Source organism: Pongo abelii, chromosome 1 (genome assembly GCF_028885655.2).
Source record: "Pongo abelii isolate AG06213 chromosome 1, NHGRI_mPonAbe1-v2.0_pri, whole genome shotgun sequence".
Taxonomy (NCBI): Eukaryota; Metazoa; Chordata; class Mammalia; order Primates; family Hominidae; genus Pongo; species Pongo abelii.
Window position 1 is genome coordinate 213,943,213 of NC_071985.2, and position 26,582 is coordinate 213,969,794.

Sequence of the window (26,582 nt, forward strand, 5' to 3'; positions counted from 1 at the left end):
AAGATATGAAAGGTAAATGTGGAGTCATTACTGGTGTGCTCTGCTTCAAGAAAAGCCAAACTCAAAAAGGGGTCCTTTTAAATGAATGTATACAGCACTTAGTTCAACTTTCAGAATGCTGACAGCCATACAGCTTCCAAGAATGCATAAAACAAGAAACATAGCTGGAGACATTTTACCAAAATATAATTAGTTAATGCACATGTGGATACAGTATGTAGGAAAATGAGAAGCAGCTCTGAAGATTAATTATTAAAGGGAAGCTGAGAAAAAAAGATAGAAAATTGCTAAGTTTAGATAAACACATTAAAGACATATCACATTTATGGGGGGTGTGCTTTGGAGGTACTAACATCTACAAAGCGTCAGGCAGTGTACCACATTATAAAGTTTATTATGAAAACCTCATATTATGATGAAACCTTATGAAAACCTATAAAAAGCAGAATTCAAACCCAGGCTGTCTGACTCCGAGTCATGGCTCTTTCCTACACAAAGGGATAGACCTCATGGAGAGGTCAGCAGAGCAGCAAGGTGATTGTCTCTTGTTACATATGACAACAATGTGTTTTTCTGGATTTTAACACTATCCATGGTTAATTTATGACTATGTTACTCTGCAGCCCCTCAAGGAAACAGAAACCATAGATGTTTGACTTACAGGAGTGGTAACAAAAACCTCAATTACTTAGAATCAATGAGAAATTGTCAACAAATCAAGCCAGAAAATACTTTCCTTCCCTCTGTGCACTGGCTGGAGATACAATGAATCCAAATGCGCTGAGGCCTATAAACTGCTGAAAAGGGTATTTCTATGGACTCCCTTTTCCCCTAACATCTCCAATATCTCCAGCTCTTCCTCATCTGTACCAGCAGTAACTGGATTCTCATCCTTGTGAAATTAAATATAAGAATCAGGGATTCATTATATCCTATTTATACATCATTATAGCTATTGTGTTGCTGCCTATTCCTATGATTCAAGTAAAAAATTCAATGGAAAGTGGCCGGGTGCAGTGGCTCACACCTATAATCCCAGCACTTTGGGAGGCCGAGGCAGGCAGATCACCTGAGGTCAGGAGTTCGAGACCAGCCTGGCCAACGTGGTGAACCTCATCTCCACTAAAAATACAAAAATTAGCTGGGTGGTGGCACGTGCCTGTAGTCCCAGCTACTCGGGAGGCTGAGGCAGGAGAATCACTTGAACCTGGGAGGCAAAGACTGCAGTAAGCAAAGATCACGCCAACTGCACTCCAGCCTGGGCGACAGAGCAAGACTCCGTCCAAAAAAAAAAAAAAAAAAATTCAATGGAGAAACAGTATCATTAATGTATTTCCCTTACACACACTGACTTGATCAACTTTATTAACATTTATTAAGTAAAAGGCACCAGGGAAGATTTCCTTTATCCTTGGAGAATCTCAGTCCAGTATACAGTGTTTATTCTTTGAAAAATGGCAAGTTTAGCAGGGCGTGGTGGCTCATGCCTGTAGTCCCAGCTCTACTCGGGGGTGGTGGGGGGCTGAGGTGGGAGGATCGCTTGAGCCTGGGAGGTCAAGGCTGCAGTGACCCCTGATTGTGCCACTGCACTCCAGCCTGGGCAACAAAGCGAGACTCTGTCTTGGGGGGGAAAAAAAGGAAAGTGTTGTACAGTGATTATTCTTCAGTTTTGAGGTTATGTGGATTTGGGGTAAGACAGGTTAAAACGATTGTGAATACTATTAGATTATTTACTAGCTGTGTGTCTCAGTCCTTGGGCAAACTATATAACTTCTCTATGTTTCAATTTCTGCATATGGCAAAGAAGAATACTAACAGTGCCTTTCTGTAACTGGGGAATAGTGAGGATGAAACCGCATGAGATGTGTAAAACACTTTGAAGACTAGTACATTGCACACAGTAACTGTGGTTCACCTTCTTCCCCCACAAAAAAACATTTCAAGAACAAATCGAAAGTCCAAATATTTACTGAGCACTAAAGGGCAAGAGTACTGGCTTCAGCAAGGGTCAGAGAGAAATAAGACAGTCTCTTCCCTGGGGAGCTTGTGATCAAGAAGGGTAAGAAGTTAGAAAGAAGTCCATTTTACCCAGAAAACTGACCAAAAGCAGAACCTCAGTGCCATGAAATGACAGTGTTCTGTGGGTCCAGAGAAGGAGGATGGGAATACATTTGACTAGGAAGATTTCTTTTTAAGTTTTCAAGAAGAAGGTGGCACCTGAGTTGTCTCAGAAGGGCAGACATTTAACAGCCAGAGTTTATGGAGACGGGAACGCACTCCACTCAGTGGCAGAAAAGCAGGGCAGTGCAGGGAACTGAGGAGTGGCCCAATCCAGCTGAAGCATGAGGCACATCCAGGAGGACAGTGGGAAAGGAGGCTACAAAGGAATCTTGGGCCATTCTGCAGAAGGCACCAGAAGCTGGGTCTGCAGCACTTCAGTCAGCAGTGGGCTTCCCTAAAGAATGTTTTAGAAGGAATAACATGACTGAAGCTCTGCTCTAGGAAGATTCTTCTAAGGTGTGTAGGATTGCTTGGAAAGGAAGAGCATTTTGCTGGCAGAATTTACAGGACTTAACAATTGATTAAGAGAGTGAGTGGTGGCTGGGCGCGGTGGCTCACGCCTGTAATCCCAGCACTTTGGGAGGCCAAGGCGGGCGGATCACAAGGTCAGGAGATCGAGACCATCCTGGCTAACACAGTGAAACCCCGTCCCTACTAAAAATACAAAAAAAAAAAAAAAAGTGAGTGAGTGGTGTGTGTGTCTAAGAGAGAGAGGAGAGTGAATGTGTGTGTGAAAGTGTGTGTGTGAGAGAGTGTGTGTGTGTGAAAGAGAGAGTGGGTGTGTGTGGTGTGGGTGTGTGTGTATCTGGGCTTTTTTTATAAGGGGAGGTGAATGGGGGAAGGCTGCCGAAGAAAAAGCTGAGAACTTCTACCTGGATAATTATAAAAACAATGATGCTACTTACAACAGGCATCAGATAATCTTTTAACACTAAATTCCCTTAAACAATCTAAAATATAACTTGATTCTTGAACCCGGGAGGCGGAGGTTGCAGTGAGCTGAGATCATGCCACCACACTCCAGCCTGAGTGACAGAGCAGGACTCTGTCTCAAAAATAAATAAATAAATAAAATATAATTTAACTTGATTTATAAAAACATCTACATTGTTTTCTGGAATAGTAAATAAAGGGAATAGCATTCTAAGCACTTATGCTCAAGGATTAAATTTTCTCATCTAATCTTCACAATAAACTTATTTTATGAGCTCCATTTTATAGAGATACTGAGGCACAGAAAGGTGAAGTCACTTGCCTCAGGTCAGACATGTGAGATGTGAGCCAGGCAGCCTGACTCCAGAGGCGTGGTGCTTCATCCCCACACTATACTGCTCCCAGTGCAGCCTCCTCACAGACATATGAAGCTATTATAATACATTTTAAACCCACCACAGGAAAACTAAACATCTTCCAAACTTCTTTCTGGCCAACATTATGTGTGTGCATTTCCTTAATTATACAAACCGTGTACCTACTGTGTGCCAGGTACTATGCCGCGCCCTGGGGAATGATAAGTTCCCGCACTATGTTCACTGTTTCAGTGTTGGAGCCAACTGATAATCAGACCCATAAAGTACAGGGTACAATGACAGAAACAGGATGTACTAGGAGCTCTGAGGATACCCAAACTGTCCGGGAGGGTTAGAGAAGGAAGTGGGAGGGAAGGTGGCAAGAGATAGAAGCTACAGCAAGCTCCTTGCTGCCAAATTGTCAAGTGTAAGGTAGGAGATAAAGAACGACAACCTTTTATGCCATCCATGCTAAGGATCGTGGCCTCTACCCTGTAAGCAATAAGGAAGCAACAGAGGGAATTAAGTAGAGAAGCTATACATCAGATGTGTACTTTATGTGGTTCACTCTGGCAGCAATGAGGACAGATCTGAAGAAGCCGCCATCAGAGGTGAAAATACTAGTTGGCTTCTGCAGCCCCAAAGCAACTGCAAGTGGGAGCTAAGGTCCAGACTTCAGACTCTTCTCGGCTCATCTGACTGGAAATGTTACCGCCTTGCATCCTGTGGTCTCTCAACAGCCCTCCCTCCACCTTTCCTGTATTCCATGATGGGCAGAAATGAAAGAGATGGTATGGAAGACAATCAGTACAGGCAAAGGCAAGGGTTTGACCAGGACTAGGAACTTCTGAGAAGGGGGAAGTGACCACACTTAAGGACAGTTCGTAGGTCAGGGATCCATAGGAAAGAGTATATTAAAAAGCCTCATGGACAAAGATAAACAGAAAAGGCAGTCAAATATTTTTAAGTACACCCATGTTTCTGCATTTAGAATGTGTTGATACAAATGATGATATCCCAAGTCAGCATCTGAAAAGGTGTTGAAAGGATGTGCCTGAGTTTCAGGCCTTCTGAGAGCCTGCTAAAATCTGGGAAGGACAGTAAGGCCAGGAAGCAGCACCCAGCTGACACGATAGTACAGCGACACTCTAGGGTCTTTCTTTTTTGAGACAGTGTCACTGTGTTGCCCAGGCTGGAGTGCAGTGGAGCGATCTTGGCTCACTGCAACCTCTGTTTCCTGGGTTCAAGTGATTCTCATGCCTCAGCCTCCCAAGTAGCTGGGATTACAGGCACATACCCGCACACCCAGCTAATTTTTGTATTTTTAATGGAGGTGGGGTTCCACCATGTTGGCCAGGCTGGTCTCGAATTCCTGACCTCAGGTGATCCACCTGCCTCAGCCTCCCAAAGTGCTGGGATTACAGGCATGACCCACCACGCCTGGCTAGAGTCTTTCTTAAAGGCTGTGCTACTCTACCAAGCCCCATGAAAAACCTCTCCAAATCCCTGGACTTGCATACATTATAAAACTAAGAATTGGCCTGGCATGGTGGCTTACACCTACAGCACTTCGGGAGGCTGAGGCAGGTGGATCACGAAGTCAGGAGATGGAGACCATCCTGGCTAACATGGTGAAACCCCGTCTCTACTAAAAATACAAAAAAAAAAAAAAAATTAGCCAGGTGTGGTGGCAGGCGCCTGTAGTCCCAACTACTTGGGAGGCTGAGGCAGAAGAATGGCGTGAACCCAGAAGGCAGAGCTTGCAGTGGGTGGAGATCACGCCACTGCACTCCATCCTGGGTGACAGAGTGAGACTCCGTCTCAAATAAATAAATGAATAATAAAATTTTAAAAACCAAGAATTTAGCTTTCATAAAATGAGTGAAGAAAAAAAAATCTTTTTTTTTTTTTGAGATGGAGCCTCACTCTGTCACCAGACTACAATACACTGGCGCGATCTCGGCTCACTGCAACCTCCACCTTCCAGGTTCAAGGGATTCCCCTGCCTCAGCCTCCCAAATAGCTGGGACTACAGGCACGTGCCACCACGCCCAGCTAATTTTTATATTTTTAGTAGAGACGGGGTTTCACCATGTTGGCCAGGCTGGTCTTGAACTCCTGACCTGAAGTGATCCGCCTGCCTTGGCCTCCCAAAGTGCTGGGATTATAGGTGTGAGCCACTGCGCCTGGCCTTAAAACATCTTCTAAAGTAGAAGTTATGAGCTAAAATAAATTTCAAGTTGAGGCCGGGCATGGTGGCTCACACCTGTAATTCCAGCACTTTGAGAGGCCGAGGCAGGAAGTCACTGGAGTCCAGGAGGTCAAGGCTGCAGTGAGATGTGATTGTGCCACTGCACCCCAGCCTGGGTGACAGAGGAAGACCCTGTCTCAAAAAAAAAAAAAAAAAAAAAAAAAATCAAGTTGCAACTGGAATAAAGAGAAAGATAAGTTCTTCATAATCTTTTCTGGGAATACACAGAATTAGTAGCATTTATTTTAATGTCAAGACAAAATATGTGATTGAAACAGTAATATATTTTTGCATCTAATCAGAATAGGATATTTATGAGCTAACAAGCTCATGGTTTCTCACATACAGGACTATGCTGAAATGGTAAAGAAATTAAAAATTTTGACCAGGCGCAGTGGCTCGCACCTCCCAGCGCTTTGGGAGGCTGAAGTTGGGGGATCACTTGAGGTCAGGAGTTCAAGACCAGCCTGGCCAACATGGTGAAACCCCGTCTCTACTAAAAATACAAAAATTGGCCAGGTGTGGTGGTAGGCGCCTGTAATCCCAGCTACTTGGGAGGCTGAGGAAGGAGAATTGCTTGAACCCGGGAGGTGGAGGTTGCAGTAAGCCAAGATCGTGCCACTGCACTCCAGCCTTCCAGCCTGGGCGACAGAGTGAGACCCTGTCTCAAAAAAAAAAAAAAAAAAAAGAGAAATAAATAAAAAATTCCTACAGCAAATGAATTTCAATTTAGTCATCTGAAATGATGCCAAGAAACTAGCAGCTTTCTTAAGACTACCTTCCCAGTAAAAAGTGAACTATGTTGCTTAAATCAGTTGCTTTAATCATTTAAAATCTATCAAACAGGAATTCTGAGTGGTTTATATGTGCAGGTTCTGACAAACAATCAGAAACATTTGTTCTAACTTGTAAACATTTATCAAAGTAAGGTAAGTCTACAAATCTGTCGACAATTATGTCAGAGTGTTACAATAATTATAAATTATCCTAAGCACCCTAATGGCTTAGATTGGATAAAGAAAATTGAAGTAAAAGCACTAGATTTCGACTCCTCCCAAATATACCTTGTCTCTCAGTATCTGTTAAGATCAATCTGCTAGTGGGCATGGTGGTGTGAGCCTGTAATCCCAGCTGCTCAGGAGGCTCAGGCAGCAGGATCGCTTGAGCCCAGGAGGCAGAGGTTGCAGTGAGCCACAATTGTGTCACTGTACTCCAGCCTGGGCAAGAGTAAGGCCTTGTCTCGGGAAAAAAAGAAAAAAAAAAGTGGGGGGTTGGGGGTTGGGGGGAAGGGGTGACTTTGATTTGCTGTCTTCTTAGACCACCTCCTCATTTATCTAGAGCCTCCAACATTTTTTCTAATTTGTACTCATTTATCCTTTCTTTCCCTTTCATGCTGTCTATCTAAAGAGCATTTTAAAACAATCTCTGCCTTCTATTTTTAAAAATGACAAGTTTACAAGACCTAAGAATTATGGGCTATGCTTTTTTCTTTCTTTCTTTTTTTTTTTGAAATGGAGTCTCACTCTGTCCCAAGGCTGGAGTGCAGTGGTGCGATCTCAGCTCACTGCAACCTCTGCCTGAGGAGTTCAAGAGATTCTCCTGCCTCACCCTCTCGAGTAGCTGGGATTACAGGTGCGCACGACCACACCCAGCTAATATTTTTATTTTTAGTAGAGACGGGGTTTCCCCATGTTGGCCAGGATGGTCTCATCTCTTGACCTCGTGATCTGCCCACCTCAGCTACCCAAAGTGCTGGGATTACAGGCATGAGCTACTGTGCCCCGCCAGGCTATGCTTTCTTTAGTCATTTTAATTATTCTGTTTTTCCCCTCTTTCCTTCAACTTCATTAGATTGGTTTGTATTTCCTAGAAATTTGTATGTAAATATGTAAATAGAATCATACAGTATGTAGTCTTTTGTGTCCAGCTTCTATCACTCAACAAAATGATTCTGAAATGTATCCATGTTGTTTTATATAACAATAGTTGGTTTCCTTTTATTATGGATACTCCACTTTAAGGACAGTCCACATTTTGTTTTTCCATTAACTAACTGATGGATATCTCAGTTGTTTCCAGTTTTTTAACTCTTACAAATAAAGCTGCTATGAACACTCATGTGTAAGTCTTTGTGTGGACACGTTTTCATTTCTCTTTGGTAAATATCTAGGAGTAGAATGGCTATATCATATGTTTAACTTTATAATAAATGGTCAAACAGTGTTCCAAAGTGGTTCTACCATTTCCCATTCCCATTAACGGTGTATAAGAGTACCAGTTGTTCCACAGCTTAATTGACATTTAGCATTGGCAGTTTTTAAAAATTTTAGCTATTTTAATGGGTGTGTAGGTATATCTCATGATTTTAATTTGCTTTTCCCTAACAGCCACTAATGTTAAGTATCTTTTCATGTGCCTATCTGCCACTGTTATAATTTTACCCATGTGTTGTCTTCTTATGATTAAAAATAATTTTTTTTTACTTAGCCTGATGTGGTAGCATGCACCTGTAGTCCTAGCTACTTAGGAGGCTGATGTGGGAGGATCATGAGTCCAGGAGGCTAAGGCTCCCGTGACTGTGCCACTGCACTCCAGCCAGAGCGACAGAGTGAGATCCCATCTCAAAAAAAAAAGCTGGGAAAAGTGGCTCACATCTTAAATTGCAGGATTTTGGGAGGCTGGGGCAGGAGGACTGCTCGAGGCCAGAAGTAGTAGCCTGAGCAACATGTGAGACCCTGAGTCTATTGGGGAGGGGAAAAAAAAACCTTAAAATTAAGAGATCTTTATGTATTCTAAGCCCTTTATCAGATATGTGTATTACAAATATTTTCTCCTATTCTGTGGCTTGCCTTTTTGTTTTCTTAATGGTGCCATTCAAAGAGAAAAAGTTTTTAATTTTTATCAAATCCAGTATATCAGTTTTCTTTGAAACTCGCTTTTTGTATTCCCCAAAATCTTTTCTGACCCCAAGGTCACAAAGGATTTTCTCTTACAGGTTTCACTTTTTAAATTTATTTTTTACATGAAGACAATTTATTAACAGAAAATATTTTGAGGAGTCTTGTTCACAGACGGCGACCACGGCGATCCCCTTCCTGCGAGTGCTGTCAGAGGGGATGGGGGTGACGTCCTCAATCCTCCCGATCTTCACACCCGAGCAGGCAAGAGCTCTGAGGGCCGACTGGGCCCCAGGTCCAAGGGTCTTTGTCCTATTTCCTCCTGTGGCCCGGAGTTGGATGTGTAGGGCAATGACACCCAGCTCCTTGCACCTCTGGGCCACATCCTGGGTGGCCAACATAGCAGCCTATGGCGAGGATTCATCTCGGTCTGCCTTCACCTTCATCCCACCAGCCACACGGCAGATGATTTGTTTGCCAGAAAGATCCGTGACATGGACAAAAGTGTCATTGAAGGATGTAAAGATATGGCAGACACCAAATACATTCTCCCCTTCAGCCACCTGAGGTCCGAGATTGATGACCTGTTCTTCCTTCTTTTCCTTCCCCTTTCCAGGTGCCATTTCTGCACGTCGTCTCCAGACTCCACACTGGAAAGCTCTTATAGGTTTTACAGTCTTAGCTTTTATATTTAGGTCTACGACCCTTTTAAGCAAGGTTCATTTTTTTTCTCTATATGGAAACCTAGTTGTTTTAGCATGGTTTGTTGAAAAGATTTTCCTTTCTCCATTAAATTGCCTTGTTAAAAACGAATTGACCATGTATGTATGGGTCTATTTCTGGACTTTATCCTACTCTACTGATTTATATGTGCAGCTCTTCTCCAATACCACACTGTCTTGTAGCTCTACTGTAAGCCTTAAAATCAGCTAATACAAGAATCTCAACTTTGTTCTTTTTAAAAATTGGTTTGACTATTTTGGATTGTTTACATTTTCAGAGTTTAAAAATCAACTTCCCAATTTCTATAAACTTCTTTGAGCGCTACTTTTCTTGCTGGAAAAACAGAGATAATATAAATTTCCCGAGTTGCTGGGAAAGCAAAAAAGAGATAATAGTGTACCAAATATGATGGCACATTAATAGGCATTCAATTAATGTTAGCTTTCTCTTTCTCTCCCTCTCTTGGCCTTTAAATAAACAGGATCCAATCTAGCAATGCCCTAACGTTTCACTAGTGGGTCAGTGGCCATAGTAAAAATATTACTACACCAAATGACTTTTATAAGTAAATATTTGTGTTTTTACTTGGATTCAACACTGAAATGCACTTGCCAAAGAAAGCAGTTCAGCATATTTACTAATAAACTGTTACAGGCCACATTTTAGGAAAGCATAAAACCACAGCCAGAGCAAAAATTTAAGTATGTTTTCCAGTTCCATATAGCGCCTAATTACATTATTCTGTAATACTAACAGAAAATACTTCTCTAGAAGGTCACAATGTTCCATTATTCACATTGCTGCCGCAAATGGAAAAAGTATTTTTGGTCACATTGTTTAAATATACATAAAACAAACAAAATGTGGCTACCCAATTCAACAATTAACATGTACTAATTTAAAACCCAAACCAATAAACAACCAAAAGCCTTTGAAGTATTTAAGTATAACCTAATTGATATCACTCCATGAAATAGAGAGGTATCAGTTTGCAAACACAGGCTACCAACAGGCAATTTTTGGTGAGCCACCGATGCTTTGTGGTAACCCACATCTATCAGATGAACTGATACTTAAAGAAAAACAATAATTTGCTTTCTTTTTCCATGACTATTCAATGGCCTCTTTTAGTATTTTTTTAAACATTAAAATGGCTTCAAGCAATTTAACTAGACTTGATTATTGAATGAATACACAAAATCTGCCGGTTAACTTTAATTCTAAGGCAAGTCAGCTGCTAAGTCTTTCACTGTCCTACTTTTTTTCTTTCTTTTTTTTTTTGGAGACAGAGCCTTCTTGTTCTGTCCAGGTTGGAGTGCAATGGCCTGATCTCAGCTCACTGCAACCTCCCCTTCCCAGGTTCAAGCGATTCTCCTGCCTCAGCCTCCCGAGTAGCTGGGATTACAGGTAGGCGCCACCACACTCAGCCAATTTTTATATTTTTAGTAGAGATGGGGTTTCACCATATTGGCCAGGCTGGTCTCAAACTCCTGACCTCAGGTGACCCACCCTCCTCAGCCTCCCAAAGCGCTGGGATTACAGGTGTGAGCCACTGTGCCCAGCCCTGGCCATGCTTTCGTAACAAGGAAGAAGCAAGGCCAAATCCTTTCTTTTCATAAAGATGAATGCATGACCAACCAATAACTTTCATCTCTGTTAACTGAGCTGCATATAATTAGAGACCTATCTCAAGACATACTAGAAATTAAGAAACTACAAAATGTTATTCCTCTCTTTGCCTCTCCTATTTGTCAAAAGCAACACCATGCTCATTTATGTAGGCTTGGCACCACCTGACTCCTCCCACTCCTGAGCCTGCATTTCAAGTTCTGTAAATATAACCTCTGTACTAGCATCATTATATCTCTCTTTTCCACTCCTGCTGCTCCCATCTTAGTTCATGCTTCCTCTCATTTGATCAGCTCATCTTTGGCAAGATTTTGCAATAATATACTAAGCTAGCTCCCTGCCCCCACATCCTAGCACTCCAGAGAGTGATTCATTCTCATCACGTCAGTGATCTTTCTGAAATCAGAAATTCAACCATGTCGCTTTTCAGCTTACCATTCAATGAATTTCTTCGAATGCTAAACACAGAACTGCCACACAACCAAGCAATTCCACTCCTAGGTATATATCCAAGAGAGATGAAAACATGTCCACATAAAAATTGGGGGGCTGAGCATTGTGGCATGCACCTGTAATCCAAGCTACTCAGGAGGCTGAGGCAGAAGGATCACTTGAGCCCAGGAATTTGAGACCAGCCTGGGCAACACAGACCCCATCTCAAAACAAAACAAAAACGTGTACACTTGATCACAGCAGCATTATTCATAAAATTTAAAAGTGTAAACAAACTAAATGTCCACCAACTGACAAATGGATAAACAAGATGTGTAGCACAAATACACCACACAACATTATTTGGTAACAAAAAAGAATGATGAACAGATAAATGCAACAGCATGGATGAATACTGAAAACACTACCTAAGTCAAAGAAGCCGATACAAAAGACTACATATTATATAACTCTATTTATGTAAAATGTCCAGGATAGGAGATTCCACAGAGACAAAAAGTAAATTGGTGGTTGCTTGTGGCTAAGGTAGGGGTGAGAGTTTGGGAACAGGAGCAGCTGCATCCAGTGGTTCTTTTGGGGGAAGCTAAAAATATTCTAAAATTAGATTGTGATAATTGCACAATTTGGTGAACAAACTAAAATTGTACACTTTAAATAGGAAAATGTATGCCATGAAATATATCTCAACAAAGTAGTTTAAAAAATCTCCACAACTTCCTACACCCTTCCACCTTTCCTGCCTCATCTTTTGCCCCTCCCCACATAAATCCTTTAACCCCTAAAGGATAAAATCTCCTGCATTAACATGTGATAGCTACAAGAATGGGGTTCACCTTCCTACCCTTGCAGCTGTAGCCTGTGATCCTAAAGGAGGGATTCTGCCACCGTGAGCTTCCATTGTAAAAATGGAGAAATATCTTACAAGGATATGAGATAATGATGTAAAATATAACATGCTTAGCACTGTGCCTGGCATGTGGTTAAGTGCTCAATAAGTGATGGTCATTCTCATCATTCCCAGAAGGAACCTAAGTATCCCTCTCCTTTGGGACACCTTGAAGGCTTGAAACACACTCCTCCACCTGGTCCACCTATTAAATGTCTGCATATTTTCCAAAATGGGGGTCAAATGTCCCTCATCCTTTTCACATTCCTCAAGGTAGTAAGCCCCTCGAGGGTAGGGCCAGTGCCTATTCACCTGTGTGCCACCCCCTGCCAAGGCTTACCACAACACCTGGTACTAAATTGTTTGAAGAAGTATACATTAATGATTACTATTACATATATAAACAGGAATATTGATTGTCAGACCTACAATAGCCAAGACCCACAATAAGTCCCACCTACGACCCACAATAGCCAAGATCAGGGTAAATGTGTTAATCATTTTAACTCTTTTACCTCTACTCTTCAGCGACAGCCTCCAGTTTTTATTTATTTATTTGAGACCAAGTCTCGCTCTGTTGCCCAGGCTGGAGTGCAGTGGCTCCATCTTAGCTCACTGCAACCTGCAACTCCCGGGTTCCAGTGATTCTCATGCCTCAACTTCTCGAGTAGCTGGGACTACAGGTGCGTACCACCTCACCTGGCTAATTTTTTGTATGTCTAGTAGAGACTGGGTTTCGCCATTGTTGGCCAGGCTGGTCTCAAACTCCTGGCCTCAAGCGATCCACCCACCTCAGCCTCCCAAGATGTTGGGACTATAGGCGTGAGCCACCGCACCCAGCCTCCAGTTAATAATATTTAGTAAGTACAGGCAACGTCCTAACTGCTCTAGAGATTATCTCATTTTATCCTCACTTGCAACAACCCTCTGGGGCAAGTACTATCATTTTATAGATAAGAAAACTGAGGCTGGGAGGTATTTACTGGTACATTTATTTTGAATGAAAAAAATGAGGAAAAGAAAAACAAAATGCCTGTGTATGCCGCTACAGTTCACTGAACTGAACACATTCTAGGGGCTGCTTGTAAATGTCCATGGCTTGCCTTTTTTCTTGCTACTAAGATAACGGAAATCATTGTTGTGCTTGACACACCTGGCTTGCCAGGACAGCCGTTTCCAGGAAACTCTCCAGCTTTGGGACCTCTCCCTCCACCATGACATCTCCTCCCTGCCTTCATCCTAGCCAGCCCTCTGATTCATTCTCATCAATGATTTTTCTGAAATCAAAAATTCAATCATGTCACTCTTCAGCTTACCATTCAATGAATTTCTTCAAATGCTAAAATACAGAGTTGCCATACAACCTGACTTCTTTTAGAATAAACTAGAATTCTAAACCAATACGTGGATTAGTAAGACTAGATATTCCTTACTCTGGTCTCACACTGGAGCAAAACAAAGAGAAAAGGGACACAGCCAATTTTAAAGCTTTCCAAGTCACACTAGGGATTCCCAGGACCTCCGTATGAATCCAGGAAGTGCCAGAATCAGATTTTCCTCAAAGCGTCCTCTGGCAAATCCATAGTCTGAGGCCTGGCCGCTGTCACACAAGCAACATCAACTTGGTCAAGAGGTCCACAACCTGCCGGTGCAAGCCTTCGGCAAGAAGAGTAAGTTGTAACAGAATTCTGAGGCAATGACAGTGTTTCTGCTTCTGTTTGTTTGTTTGTTTTGAGATGGCGTTTCGCTCTTGTTGTCCAAGCTGGGGTGCAATGGCAGGATATTGGCTCACTGCAATCTCCACCTCCCAGGTTCAAGCCATTCTCCTGCCTCAGCCTCCCAGTAGCTGGGATTACAGGCATGCGCCACCATGCCCGGCTAATTTTTTGTATTTTTAGTAGAGACGGGGTTTCGCCATGTTGTCCAGGCTGGTCTCGAACTCCTGACCTCAGGTGATCTGCCTACCTTGACCTCCCAAAGTGCTGGGATTACAGGCGTGAGCCAGCGCGCCCAGCCTAGTGCCTCTGTGACCCACACTTGCAGAGCTCATAAATTCTCAAACCACAGGGAAGCAGCCCCTGGAAGTCTATGACTTCTCATCTCCTAAAATCTTATTTTCCTTGGGAAATTGAAAACAGACATAACCTCTCATCCAGTCCAGGGTGACAAGCCCAAGGTGAGGACATCGGCTCTGTGGAGACCAGAATGATTTAAAGTCTCCTAGGTTGATAAGACACTATGCCTTCTAGTCTCACTAACAAGAAATGTGTGACTTATTCATGCTCATGGGTACTAAGACAGATTACCCATACATACAAGGAAAATAAACACCACAGCCCTTGAACTGAGTGGATAAAGAAAACCAGAGCATTTAATAAATCTGATAAAACTTAAAAATAAATCCATAAAATAAGCAAAACCCATTAATGACGCATTCACATAAAACTAACGGAACATGCCATTCATAAAATGTAATATTCTTCACTCCTTTTTAATTTCCTGCAATAAGGCTTTGGCACTACCACTTAAACCAACATCATCCCTCTACTTGTTTAAATACAAAAGTGCTCTCTGGTTTATGTTTCTCAGTTGACTATTCCCAAACATTTTTAATACTACTTTATTATTAAGATCTACTGACAGTAATTTACATTCCCAGATGAAATTAAAAGTTGGTATAAGTCCCAAGAACACAAGGATACACGATCAAACATGTGAACGGGCAGAAATCTACTTTACTTGGAGTTTTTCAGTTAAATACTAATTCATTCAGTTAATAAACACACTCTGAGAAGCAAATATGGGCAGAGAACAGTCTACAAAATTCTCAGCAATACATGTCATTCATTTAACAATAATTATTGTATGCCTCCTCTAAACCAGGGGTTAGCGGATCAACAGTGAACACAACAGCCTCTGGTTCTTATGAAGTTTACATTCCAGGGAGAAGAACAATCAAGTAAAGAAACCAATTACAAATTTCAAATGGTGAAACATGCTATTAAGAAAAATGATGTGATAAAGAATAAATAGAATACCTAGGAACTTCTTAAATGCTAACAGGGTTACTAAGGAAAAAAGACCTATCAATGTCAAACTTTATAGATGAACTAGGCAATGTATGCAGTGGCAGTGGCAGGAATAAGAATAGAGGTCAAAAAGAAGTGCAAAAATGTGACAGGAATAAAGAAAAAGAAAGGAACAAGGGCTAAAAGAGTGGAAAAAAGAGAAGTGGATGTGTAACAAGTAAGGGCCCACTGTGCCCATCACTCAGAGCTCCCTTCCAAGAAGAGAAAGATGGGTTTTAATTTTTGCGATTGTTTTTAGATCCATGGGCTTAATTTATCAGTTCAAACCATACTAGAAATCACCTATTCTTCCACACTATTTGATACAAAATAAATAAGAGGTTTTAAAACCCGAATAAACAGGTAAAATATAACTGCTTTTCTTTTTTTTCCTTTTTCTTTTTTTTTTTTTTTTTTTTTTTTGAGAAAGGGTCTTGCTCTGTCATCCGGGCTGGAGTGCAGTGGTGCGATCACGGCACACTGCAGCCTCAACCTCCAGGCTCAAGAGATCCTCCCACCTCAGCCTCCCAAGTAGCTGGTACCACAGGCGTATGCCACCACACCCAGCTAATATATATATTTTTTGCTGCAATGGGGTCTAACTATGTTGCCCAGGCTGGTCTCGACCTCTTGGGCTCAAGTGATCCTCCCACCTCAGACTCCCAAAGTGCTGGGATTACAGGCATGAGCCACTGTGCCTGGCCTAGAACTGCTTTTCTTAAGATAGTAACGGGGGCAAGGGTATTTATAAATAAATGTCTCTTCCTACAGGACAAAATCATATGATAATTTTCTGTTAAGATATTATTCAAGCCTCAGGGTGAAAAGATCCTTGAAGAATACTTTTTTAAAGGACCACTGCCTAAAGTACAGGCTTAAGAAAGCTATTTAACTCAGCTATACAACACCTATGCTAAACACAAGTGATTATAACAGTCATCTTACAGCAAACAGGTGGGAAAATAACCCTGGTGAACCCTGGAAGCAAAACACTTTAGGTATAAGACAACCAAACAGAGAAGGACTCACAGAAGTTGCTGTGCATTCACCATGGCTTCCCTTCCGTCTTTGCCAAGCCAGAGTATGAAATTATCAAGATGGACCAGGTGTGGTGGCTCAGGCCTGTAATCCCGGCACGTTGGGAGGCCAAGGTAGGTGGATCATTTGGACCCTGAGTTCAAGACCAGCCTGGGCAACATGGTGAAACCCCATCTCTACAAAAAATACAAAAGTTAGATGGGTATGGTGGTGCATACCCACAGTCCCAGCTACTCAAGAGGCTGAGGTGGGAGGATTGCCTGAGCTCTGGAGATCAAGGCTGTGGTGAGCTGTGATTGTACCACTGCACTCCAGACTGGGTGACAGAGTGAGACCTTGTCTCAAAAACAACAAAAACCCACAGTGAAATTATCAAGATGGAGCTGAAAGCCTGCATTGGCCTTTTCTTCCTGTCTATATCTTCCACCAAACCTCTTACCTATCTTATGACAGGCTGCCATTCCCCGAGTCTCCATCTCCATTTTGAAATACCAGAAAAGCAAGCAGCCAATGAGGTTTAAAGAGTTCCAGAACCTCACTACCCAGAGAAAACAGGAAGCAACACACTCACTATAGAAGAGCGTACACCTTCATGGTCTCAAAGACGACTCAGACTAAAGCCTCCCTTACTTCTCTCTTCTGCCCTCTCTCTCAGCCCATCACCAACAGGACAACTCCCTTATTTCACAGACGGGAAAAAGTTTGAAATTTCTCAAATATGCCCATTTATTCCAGTCACAATTTATCACCTCACAATCACAGTACTGCTAGTTTCCTCTGCTCCAAATTCATTCTGCCAGAACAATCATACTAAAATTTCATTTACAAGGTTGGTGCAAAAGTAACTGTGGTCCTTGCCAATTTTTTTTTTAAATGGCAACCTATATTACATCAATTCCCTGTTGAGGGCAGTGAAATGTCTTATGCTTCTCTATTTGCCCGCTGACTGACCCATAGCTCAATAAATATTTGTTGCTTGAAACCATCCCATGATTACCCACCAGCCTATGCCTAGTGAGCCCTGGAAGCAATAGATTTTTAAGGCAGAGGTGTTGAATATGCAGAAAGCATGTGAAAAAGTCAACAGGCAACTCAAACACCTCCAAGATAAAATGGAATCTCTCTAAGACATTTCACAGTTCTGACTCCACCTAAACCAGACTCTTTGCACTGAAATTAGTATGCCTGGGTTCTAACGCCAGCTCCTCCACTTCTGGCTATTTAACCTCTCTGCGCTTCGGTTTACTCCTCATAAAAATCCAACTTGGCCTTTGCTCAAGTTCTTCTTCCATCCTACCTGACTATTCAATCCCAAGCCATTCTACAAAGGTCAGTTGAAGGCCCTTCCACACTCTTATTGAATGACCTCAGCCCATCCCTTCAGTCACTTAATATACAACCCTACAGCAAAAGAGTCTGAATCACTCATTTTAACTTATACCTGAGATCGTACATCACCTTGCCTCATTTAATTACTCCACATGTATATGCCGCACCCCTACCAACGTTCTACGCATGAGACAGAGTGACACTATTCACTGCCTCACGTGGTCTTGAGTAGCACAATAATATTAATATCAACAACTATTGGCTGGGTGCAGTGGCTCAAGCTTGTAATCCCAGCACTTTGGGAGGCTGAGGAGGATGGATCACTTAAGCCCAGAAGTTTGAGACCAGCCTGAGGAATATGGCAAAACACCGTCTCTACCAAAAAATACAAAAATAGTTGAGCATGGTGGCACACACCTATAGTCCCAGCTACTCAGGAGGCTGAGGTGGGAGGATCACTTTGAGCCCAAGGAGACAGAGGTTGCAGTGAGCCGAGATCCCACCACTACACTCCAGCCTGGGTGACAGAGCAAGACCCTATTTCAAAAAATAAAAAACAACTACTATGAGTGTGGCACATTGGCTCATGCCTGTAATCCTGGCATTTTGGGAGGCTGAGGCAGGAGGATCGCTTGAGCCCAGGAGTTAAGAGACCAACCTGGGCAACATAGGGAGACCCTGCCTGTATAAAAAAATAAGTTAATTAAAAATAAATATAAATAAAATAAAATACATAAAAAAATTTTAAAACCCAGTTATTATGACTACCATTACTATATACATAAAGCACCAGGCACTGTGCTAAGTAGCTTATGTATTTTCCTGTCCTTTACTTTTTTTAATACTTTCAGGTAAATCTCTTTTCATCACCATTTCGTAGTTGAGAAAGAGACTTTACCCAAAGCTACAAAATTAGTAAGGATAGGCGAGAAGAGTGAGAGTGGATGATTCGAACTCAGCTCTGTCTACCTCCAAAGCCCCTTCTTCTTCTTCTTCTTTTTTTTTTTTTTTTTTTATGGAAGGGTCTCACTTTGTTTCCCAGGCTGGTCTCCAACTCCTGATCTCAGGCGATCCTCCCGCCTCGGCCTCCCAAAGTGCTGGGATTAGAGGCCTGAGCCACTTCGCCCAGCTCAAAGCCCTTTCTTAACTACATGACATTGTCTAGTAACTACTTTGGTCATTTCATAGCTGGGTGTTAAGTCTTCTCTCCGAACTGCAAGCTGTTAACAGTAACAAAGCAAAAGTGACTGTTTAGTCGCTTCCAAAATAACCCATTCCTAAGTGATCCATATTCAAGCCTTTACACAAACTAACTCATTTAATCCTCCCAACGACTCTATGAGATAGTAATAATTATTACTGCCGATTTCCAAATAGGAATCAGGCACAGAAAAGTTAAATAACTTGCCCCAAATCACTTGACTGTAAGTGCTGAATTCAGAGGTGAAATGGTAACTGATAAATTGTTTCATTTATTGACTCACTCTCAACAATTTTTATTAAGCACTCTTTTAGGGGCGGGGGATGGGGCAGTGACTAAACCAGAAAACATCCCTGCTCTCATGGAGCTTACAATCTTGTTCCTCAATGTTTTCATTCAAACATACAATCCTAAATCCTCTTAAATGCCCTAAGATTACCACACAAAAATATCACATTTGGGTAACAAAAATTAGTATCGAAGAAGGAACATGGGACTTGACCCCAGAAAACCTGGATAAAATCCCTAATTTTGCCATTTGTTAGCTGTGACCGTGGGCAAATTCCTTCACCTGACTCTCCATTTCATAGCCTGTAAAAAGATTATTTCGCACAATGAAGACAATATACGCTCAATAAACGAGTTTCCTTTCTCCTCCCCACCATACAGTGACTTCATAATTTGTGCCGTCACTGAGCACGTGTTAAAAGACTACGCAGAAAAACTTAACGTGAACAACTTCTTACTTTCCAGCGCAATTCTCATTCCAGATCATCACCCCTCTAAGTTCAGGCCCCAGACTACTCTGATTCAAATAAATCAGGTGGCAAGTCGGGAATGACAGCAACTCGCATCAGGGCCTGGCGGTGTCTATGAAATGCTCCAGGTGACCTTCTCCAGAAGACACTTTGGTTTCCGCCGGGGAACAGCGTGGCCTCCTGAGCCGGTTCCCCGCCGCGTGCCGGGGGATGCACCACCCGGGAGGAGAACCCCGCGGCTCCGGCACGAGGGTGTGCCCCGACACTGTCTTCCACTCAAGAGCTCTGCGACTCTCCTGCCACCTGCCAACCCCGACCACCTCCTCCGGGCTGCAACTCCACCCCGTACCCCGGCGGCTGCTCCTGCTCCTCGGGTCTGTGCCCGCCGCCCGAGTGACCTCCCGCCGGGGCCCGGGCGGCTCGCCCTGGCCGGAGGTGCCAGAAAAGGCCGAGAGGCCTGACCTCCCGTGGGGCTTCCCTTCCTTCCTCCTGGGCAGCGCAGCCTGGAGCTAGCAGCTCTGCTACCGGCCGGGCCTGCTGGGGCGAAAAGCCCCTTACCTATCTTCACGACCGCATCCGCCAGGCACCGGTCCCACTTCCTGCCGAGCTCTGACTCCGACATGTTCCCCACCCGCGCCTCCAGCTTTCCTCTCGGCCGGCCCCCGCGCTCCGACCCCTGCAAGTCTCGCGAGAGCTGGAAACAAGTCCCAGATCAGGAAGGCCGGCGCAGACGCTCCAGATATCGCGAGATGATCCGCTGCTTCCATCCCTTCCGGTTTTTTCAGTTGGTCGTCAAGGTGACGAGTTGCCTGGAGGCTCGAGGTGACCCTGACCTTGGGGCTGCGCCTATGGGCTGCGAAGCTGACAGTTTCCTAGGCGTCACCCCAAACCGTGACCAGGCCTTTCCTCCGCACCAAAGTGCGACATTGGCCCTGGAAATCCCCCGGGCAAGAGAGGGTACAGACTTGATTTATTCATTCATTAACGTACTCACCTTCACTTTCCCTACTCACTCTCTCATTCGTTCACTGGTTTCTTGCATTGGAATTCCCGCCTGAACCACTAACACCGAAACTGCTATGAGAAAGATTACTTACCGCCAAATCAAATGGACGCTTTTCTGACCTCTATACCGCATTCCACACAATTGTCCCTGCCTCTGATCCTCCCTGGCTCCTCTATTCGTTTCACTCCCGGTAACGCCACTCTTTCCTCTTCTCCCCATCTGCTGTTGTCTGTTGGTTTCCTCCAAGGCTGCCTTTTCTCTGCCAGCTGTTTAAGGACTGTTGGTTCGCAAGCTTCCATCAATTCTCTTTTCACTGTACAGACTCTCCCTGAGTAATTGCAAACACTACCAAATTATATCTCCAGGTAAAACGTCTACCTCAGGCCTCCTATTCATGTATATATTTACACACACACACACACACACACACACACATACATACACAGGGTGCCCTCTGTATCTGTGGGTTTTGCATCCATGGATTTAACCAACTATGGACCAGAAACATTTTTGAATCAAATAAAAAAAATGCAAAATTTAAAATACAGTACAACTATTTACGTAGCATTTACATTGTATTAGGTATTATAAGTAATCTAGAGATGATTTAAAGTATATGGGAGCCAGCGCAGTGGCATGCGACCGTAGTCCCTGCTACTTGGGAGGCTGAGATGGGAGGATTGCTTGAGACTAGGAGTTCGACTTCATCTCTTAAAAAAATAAGTAATTTTTAAAAAGGATACGTGAGCATGTCTGTAGGTTGTATGCAAATACCACGCCATTTTATATATGGGACTTGAGCATCCTGCATTTTGGTAACTGCAAGATCCTGAAACCGAATGCCCACAGCTATCAAGAGAGATTGTATATCCAGCCTACTGGCTAGTGTCATTGATTTTAGTCTTCCATCCTGCCAACAAATAGAAATCTGACCATGTTATGCCTCTGATTAGAAACTGTCAATGAAGGCCAAGAGCAGTGGCTCACACCTGTAATCCCAACACTCTGGGAGGCTGAGGCGGGAGGATTGCTTGAGGCCAGTAGTTCAAGACCAGCCTAGGCAGCATAGTGAGACTCCTGTCTCTACAAAAAATTTAAAAAATAGCCAGACTAATGTGATGTGTGCTTTTAGTCCCAGCTACTTAGGAGGCTGAGGTGGGAGGATCACTTGAGCCTGGGAAGTGGAGGCTACATTGAGCCATGTTCATGCCACTGTACTCCAGCCTGGGCATCAGAGTGATACCCTATCGCAAAAGAAAAAAAAAAAAAAGCTATCAATGACTCCCATTCATACACTGGATCTATCCAAGCTTTAACACTGCACTGATTCTAGGAAGCCTAGTCAGATAGAGCTTAGAGCTGCCTTCCCCTTCTCATTGCCCCACTACTCTGCCCACCCACAATGATTTCTCTATCTAGTACTGAAACATCTGGTTGTAGATATTATCTGCTAGTAGAACTAGAAGTTGCCTCTTCATCTTCATACTTCCAGTCAGAGCACAATGCCTTGGATAGTAGGGTCTTCTATGAAATATTTGTTGAACTGAATTGAATTTATTCACCTATTTATTTGTTTATTTATTTATTGAGAGAGAGTCGCACTCTGTCGCCCAGGCTGGAGTGCAGTGGCGCGATCTCGGCTCACTGCGACCTCTGCCTCCTGGGTTCAAGCAATTCTTCTGCCTCAGCCTCCAAAATAGCTGGGATTACAGGCGCCCACCACCACACCTGGCTAACTTTTTGTATTTTTTTAGTAGAGATGGGGTTTTGCCATATTGGCCAGGCTGGTCTTGACTCCTGGCCTCAAGTGATCTACCCACCTCAGCCTCCCAAAGTGCTGGGATTACAGGCATCGTTCAACTATTTATTTGCAACTTTGACAGCAAAACTCTGTTGTACCAGATCTTCCTATGACGGCCTCTGCCTTCAAGATAACTTGTATGACCACCCTTCCCTTCTCCTAGTTCTCTATTTTTTTAAACTATTCTTTTTTTTTTTTTTTTTTTTTGAGACAGAGTCTTGCTCTGTCACCCAGGCTGGAGTGCAGTGGAATGATCTTGGCCCACTGCAACCTCTGCCTCCCAGGTTCAAGAGATTCTCCTGTCTCAGCCACCTGAGTAGTTGGGATTACAGGCACGTGCCACCACCCCCAGCTAATTTTTGTATTTTTAGTACAGATGGGGTTTCACCATGTCGGCCAAGCTGGTCTCGAACTCCTGACCTCAGGTGATCCACCCACCTCGGCCTCCCAAAGTTCTGGGATTACAGGCATGAGCCATCATGCCCAGCCCTATTATTCCTATTCTTTAAATTTTTCTTTGCTTTTCCTTTTTTATAGAGGTGAGGTTTTGCTATGCTGCCCAGGCTGGTCTCGAATTCCTGGGCTCAAGCCATCCTCCCACTTTGTCCTCCCAGAGTGCTAGGATTATAGGCATGAACCACCATGCCCGGCCCCTTCTCCTAATTCTCATCACAGCTACTTATCAGATGATTTGTGTTTTTAATAATTATTTGTAATTTTAATAATTATTTGTAATTATTTGTGTGTCTTTTGGATTTTGACTGTGAGCAAATTGAGAATGGAGGCTGTGCCATTTCTGTATCCCTAATGCTTAGCAGAGAGCTTGGTATATATTGGATTCTCAAAAAATGCTTGTCAAATGGACATAAAAATGAATTAATAAGGCTGGATGCAGTGGCTCACACCTGTAATCCCAGCACTTTGGGAGGCCAAGGTGGGCGGATCACGAGGTCAGGAGATCGAGACCATCCTGGCTAACACGGTGAAACCCTGTCTCTACTAAAAATACAAAAAATTAGCTGGGTGTGGTGGCGGGCGCCTGTAGTCCCAGCTACTTGGGAGGCTGAGGCAGGAGAATGGCGTGAACCTGGGAGGCGGAGCTTGCAGTGAGCCGAGATGACACCACTGCACTCTAGCCTGCGCGACAGAGCAAGACTCTGTCTCAAAAAAAAAAAAAAAAAAAAAAAGAATAAACATATGAACAAATGATTTAATTAATCAGAAAGAGAAAAAAGTCCCTGTTCTGGGGAAATTTCTGTTGAAAAAGAAAAGGAAAATAAACTTCACTAAAATACCTATCACATGGCTGGGTGCAGTGGCTCATTCCTGTAATCCACTTTGGGAGGCCCAGGCAGGAGGATCACTTGAGCCCAGGAGGTCAAGGCTATAGTGAGCCATGATGGTGCCACTGCACTCCAGCCTGGGTGACAGAGCGAGACCCTGTCTCTAAATAAATAATACCTATGGTGTGTCATAAATAGCTCCAGGCACTTCGCATAATTTCATTTACTCTCACAGCAGGTCAAGATTAGTATCTTCGTTTTCAGATTTGGAAACTGAGTCTCCGAGATGTTAAGCAACACAGAAGATGCACAAAGCTCCACATTGTGTAGATTTAAAATTGACAAAGGCATTTTTATTGGATTCAAGAGAGTTGTAAACTCTTGCAAAAGGTAGAGAGCAAATTACAAAAGCAACAGAGGCAGATGTGATAGCATGAATCTGGAGCCAGGCTCTCTGGGCGCAGATCCCAGCTTTCCCATTTCCTAGCCTTCTTTCTATTGTTCTGTTTTCCCACCATTCCTTCTCCAATACAATGTTTTGTTCACTGCTATATCCCTAGCCCTGTAAGATTATCTCACACATAGTGTCTGCTTGATAAATATTTGTTGGTTGAATGAATAAAATGAATGAAAACTCTGGAGTTTTTGTACTTCTTGAAGAACAAACACTAATACAAGTGGGGAAAAATATTTTTTTAAAAAACCCAGCAATACACTCATTATAAACTTAGTTACATTCAAAATGATTAAAAATAGGTTTCTCATTGCTGGGGTTACAAACATGGAAAGGAGGAAAGCTGCAAAGAACTCTATGCTGTTGGATTGGAATTGAAGGTGTCAGTATGACCTCATAGTATTTAATATAATAAAGATAAGAAAGTACTCAGAGGATGGTAGTGACATGTCAAAGTATTTTATTTACTTATGTTATTTAGAGACAAAATATCATTCTGTTGCTTAGACTGGAGTGCAGTGACACTATCATAGATCACTGCAGCCTCGAATTCCTGGGCTCAAGCAATCCTCCCACCTCAGCCTCCCAAGTGGTTAGGACAACAGGCACATACCACCTGGCCTGCTATTTTATTATGATGATGATGATGATTATTATTATTATTATTTGAGACGGAGTCTGTCTCTGTCACCCAGGCTGGAATGCAGTAGCGTAATCTCACTCACTGCAAGCTCTACCTCCCAGGCTCAAGTGATCCTCCTACCTCAGCCTCCCAAGTATCTGGGACTACAGGTGCACACCATCACATCTGGCTGATTTTTGTATGTTTTGTGAAGATGTGCTTTCACCATATTGCCCAGGCTGGTCTCGAACTCCTGAGCTCAAGCAGTCTTCTCACCTTGGCCTTCCAAACTGCTGAGGTTATAGGTATGAGCCACTGCGCCCAGCCCAAACTGATTTAGTAACTACAAACTGCCTAAAATAGTGCTTGGCTCCTAAATGGAATTCTGTAATTCATTATTATTATAGCACTGCTCTTAATTGTCTGGAACAGGTTTCACAAAGATAGAAGTTTACATTTCAAATGAATAAAGACAGACTCCTGAAAGAGGAAGAGAGCCAACATCTTTTTACACTGTATTGAAGAAAAATAAAAAACCAAAGACTGTCACTTAAATAGGCTAGACTTTAGCCTCAACTGGTTAATCAACTAAACATAAACTCTTTGTTTAGTTTACTAGGTTGTAAATTCAGCTTCCTTAACGTCACAGATTAGAATGTTCTATACCACAGCACCTGCATAAATAAAGGTCTTTTAGATGCCAGTGATTTTCTTCATGGTTTCTCTTCAATTAAAAACTAATTTCTTAGGCTGGGTGCAGTCGCTCACGCCTGTAATCTGAGTGCTTTGGGAGGCCAAGGTGGGAGGATCACTTGAGCCCAGGAGTTCAACACCAACCTGGGCAACATAGGGAGACTCTGTCTCTACAAATAATAAAAACATATAGCTGAGTGTGGTGGTGCACACCTAGAGTCCCAGCTAGTTGGGAGGCTGAGGCAGGAGGATCACTTGAGCCCAGGAGGTCAAGGTTGTAGTGAGCTGTGCTCATGCCACAGCATTCCAGCCTGGGTGACAGAGCAAGACCCTGTCAAAAAAAAAAAAAAAAGAGAAAAGAAAAAAACCCTCTAATTCCTTTCTTAAAGAAGAGTCACATTTTTTTGTTGTATTTCATATCTTCTTTTTTCCAAGAGGGGTCCTATATCATTTTGTCCCTTCAGGAATCTGTTCAGAGTCAAAATCTACTACATAGCTGCTTTGTTTGGTTCCAAAGCCCAGGGACCCCCTCCCCTTTTTAATGTATGTGTATGTATGAAATATTCCAAGCATTCAGAAAAGTGCTAAGAACATGGCCAGGTGCGGTGGCTCACGCCTGTAATCCCAACACTTTGGGAGGCCAAAGTTGGAAGATCTCTTGAGTCCAGGAGTTCAAGACCAGCCTGAGCAACATAGTGAGACCTTGTCTCTACAAAAAAATCAAAAAATGAGGCGGGAGGATAGCTTGGAGGTGAGAGGATAGCTTGAACCAGGAGATTGAGGCTGCAGTGAGCCATGATCACATCACATCACAGCACTCCTGCCTGGGTGACAGAATGAGACCCTGCCTCAAAAAATAATAATAATAAATACATTAATTAATTAAAAATTAGTCGGGTGTGGTGACGAGTGGCTGTAGTCTCAGCTACTCAGGAGGCTGAGTCCAGAGGATTGCTTGAGTAAAGGAGTTCAAGGTTGCAATGAGTTATGATCACGCCACTGCACTTCAGCCTGAGCAACAGAGCTTGACCCTATCTCAAAAGAAAAGAGCTGAAAACATAAATACAGCTTAACAAATTGTTGTAAAATGAACATGACTAGCACCCCAGAAGACCCTTCTCTGCATTTCCTTCACCAGAT

At 43.0% G+C, this 26,582-nt stretch overlaps 2 protein-coding genes and 1 pseudogene across 3 annotated transcripts in view; 1 reads left to right on the forward strand and 2 right to left on the reverse strand.

Moving 5' to 3' along the window:
• MICOS10 (mitochondrial contact site and cristae organizing system subunit 10) overlaps positions 1-20,271 on the reverse strand; it is a 29,699-nt gene extending 9,428 nt beyond the window's left edge. For both annotated transcript variants that reach the window (XM_003775785.5, XM_054540671.2), the window contains exon 1: positions 20,142-20,271. In XM_003775785.5, coding sequence (XP_003775833.1) covers positions 20,142-20,205 — 64 coding nt within the window. In that variant the 5' untranslated portion in view covers positions 20,206-20,271. The remainder of the gene's footprint in view (positions 1-20,141) is intronic.
• On the reverse strand, positions 8,591-16,277 carry LOC129051993 (small ribosomal subunit protein uS11-like; annotated as a pseudogene).
• LOC112130148 (uncharacterized) lies at positions 20,204-25,452 on the forward strand. Its single transcript, XM_054540652.1, has 2 exons — positions 20,204-20,540; positions 25,369-25,452. The coding sequence occupies exons 1-2, from the start codon at positions 20,204-20,206 to the stop codon at positions 25,401-25,403; spliced, it is 372 nt and encodes a 123-aa protein (XP_054396627.1). The 3' UTR covers positions 25,404-25,452.
• The last annotated feature ends 1,130 nt before the right edge of the window (positions 25,453-26,582 follow it).

Coding starts and splice junctions, on each gene's coding strand:
- LOC112130148 (XM_054540652.1), top strand. CDS start 20,204: ATGTTCCCCACCCGCGCCTCCAGCTTTCCTCTCGGCCGGCCCCCGCGC. Junction 20,541..25,368: donor AATCCCCCGGGCAAGAGAGG/GTACAGACTTGA, acceptor TTAGTTTACTAG/GTTGTAAATTCAGCTTCCTT.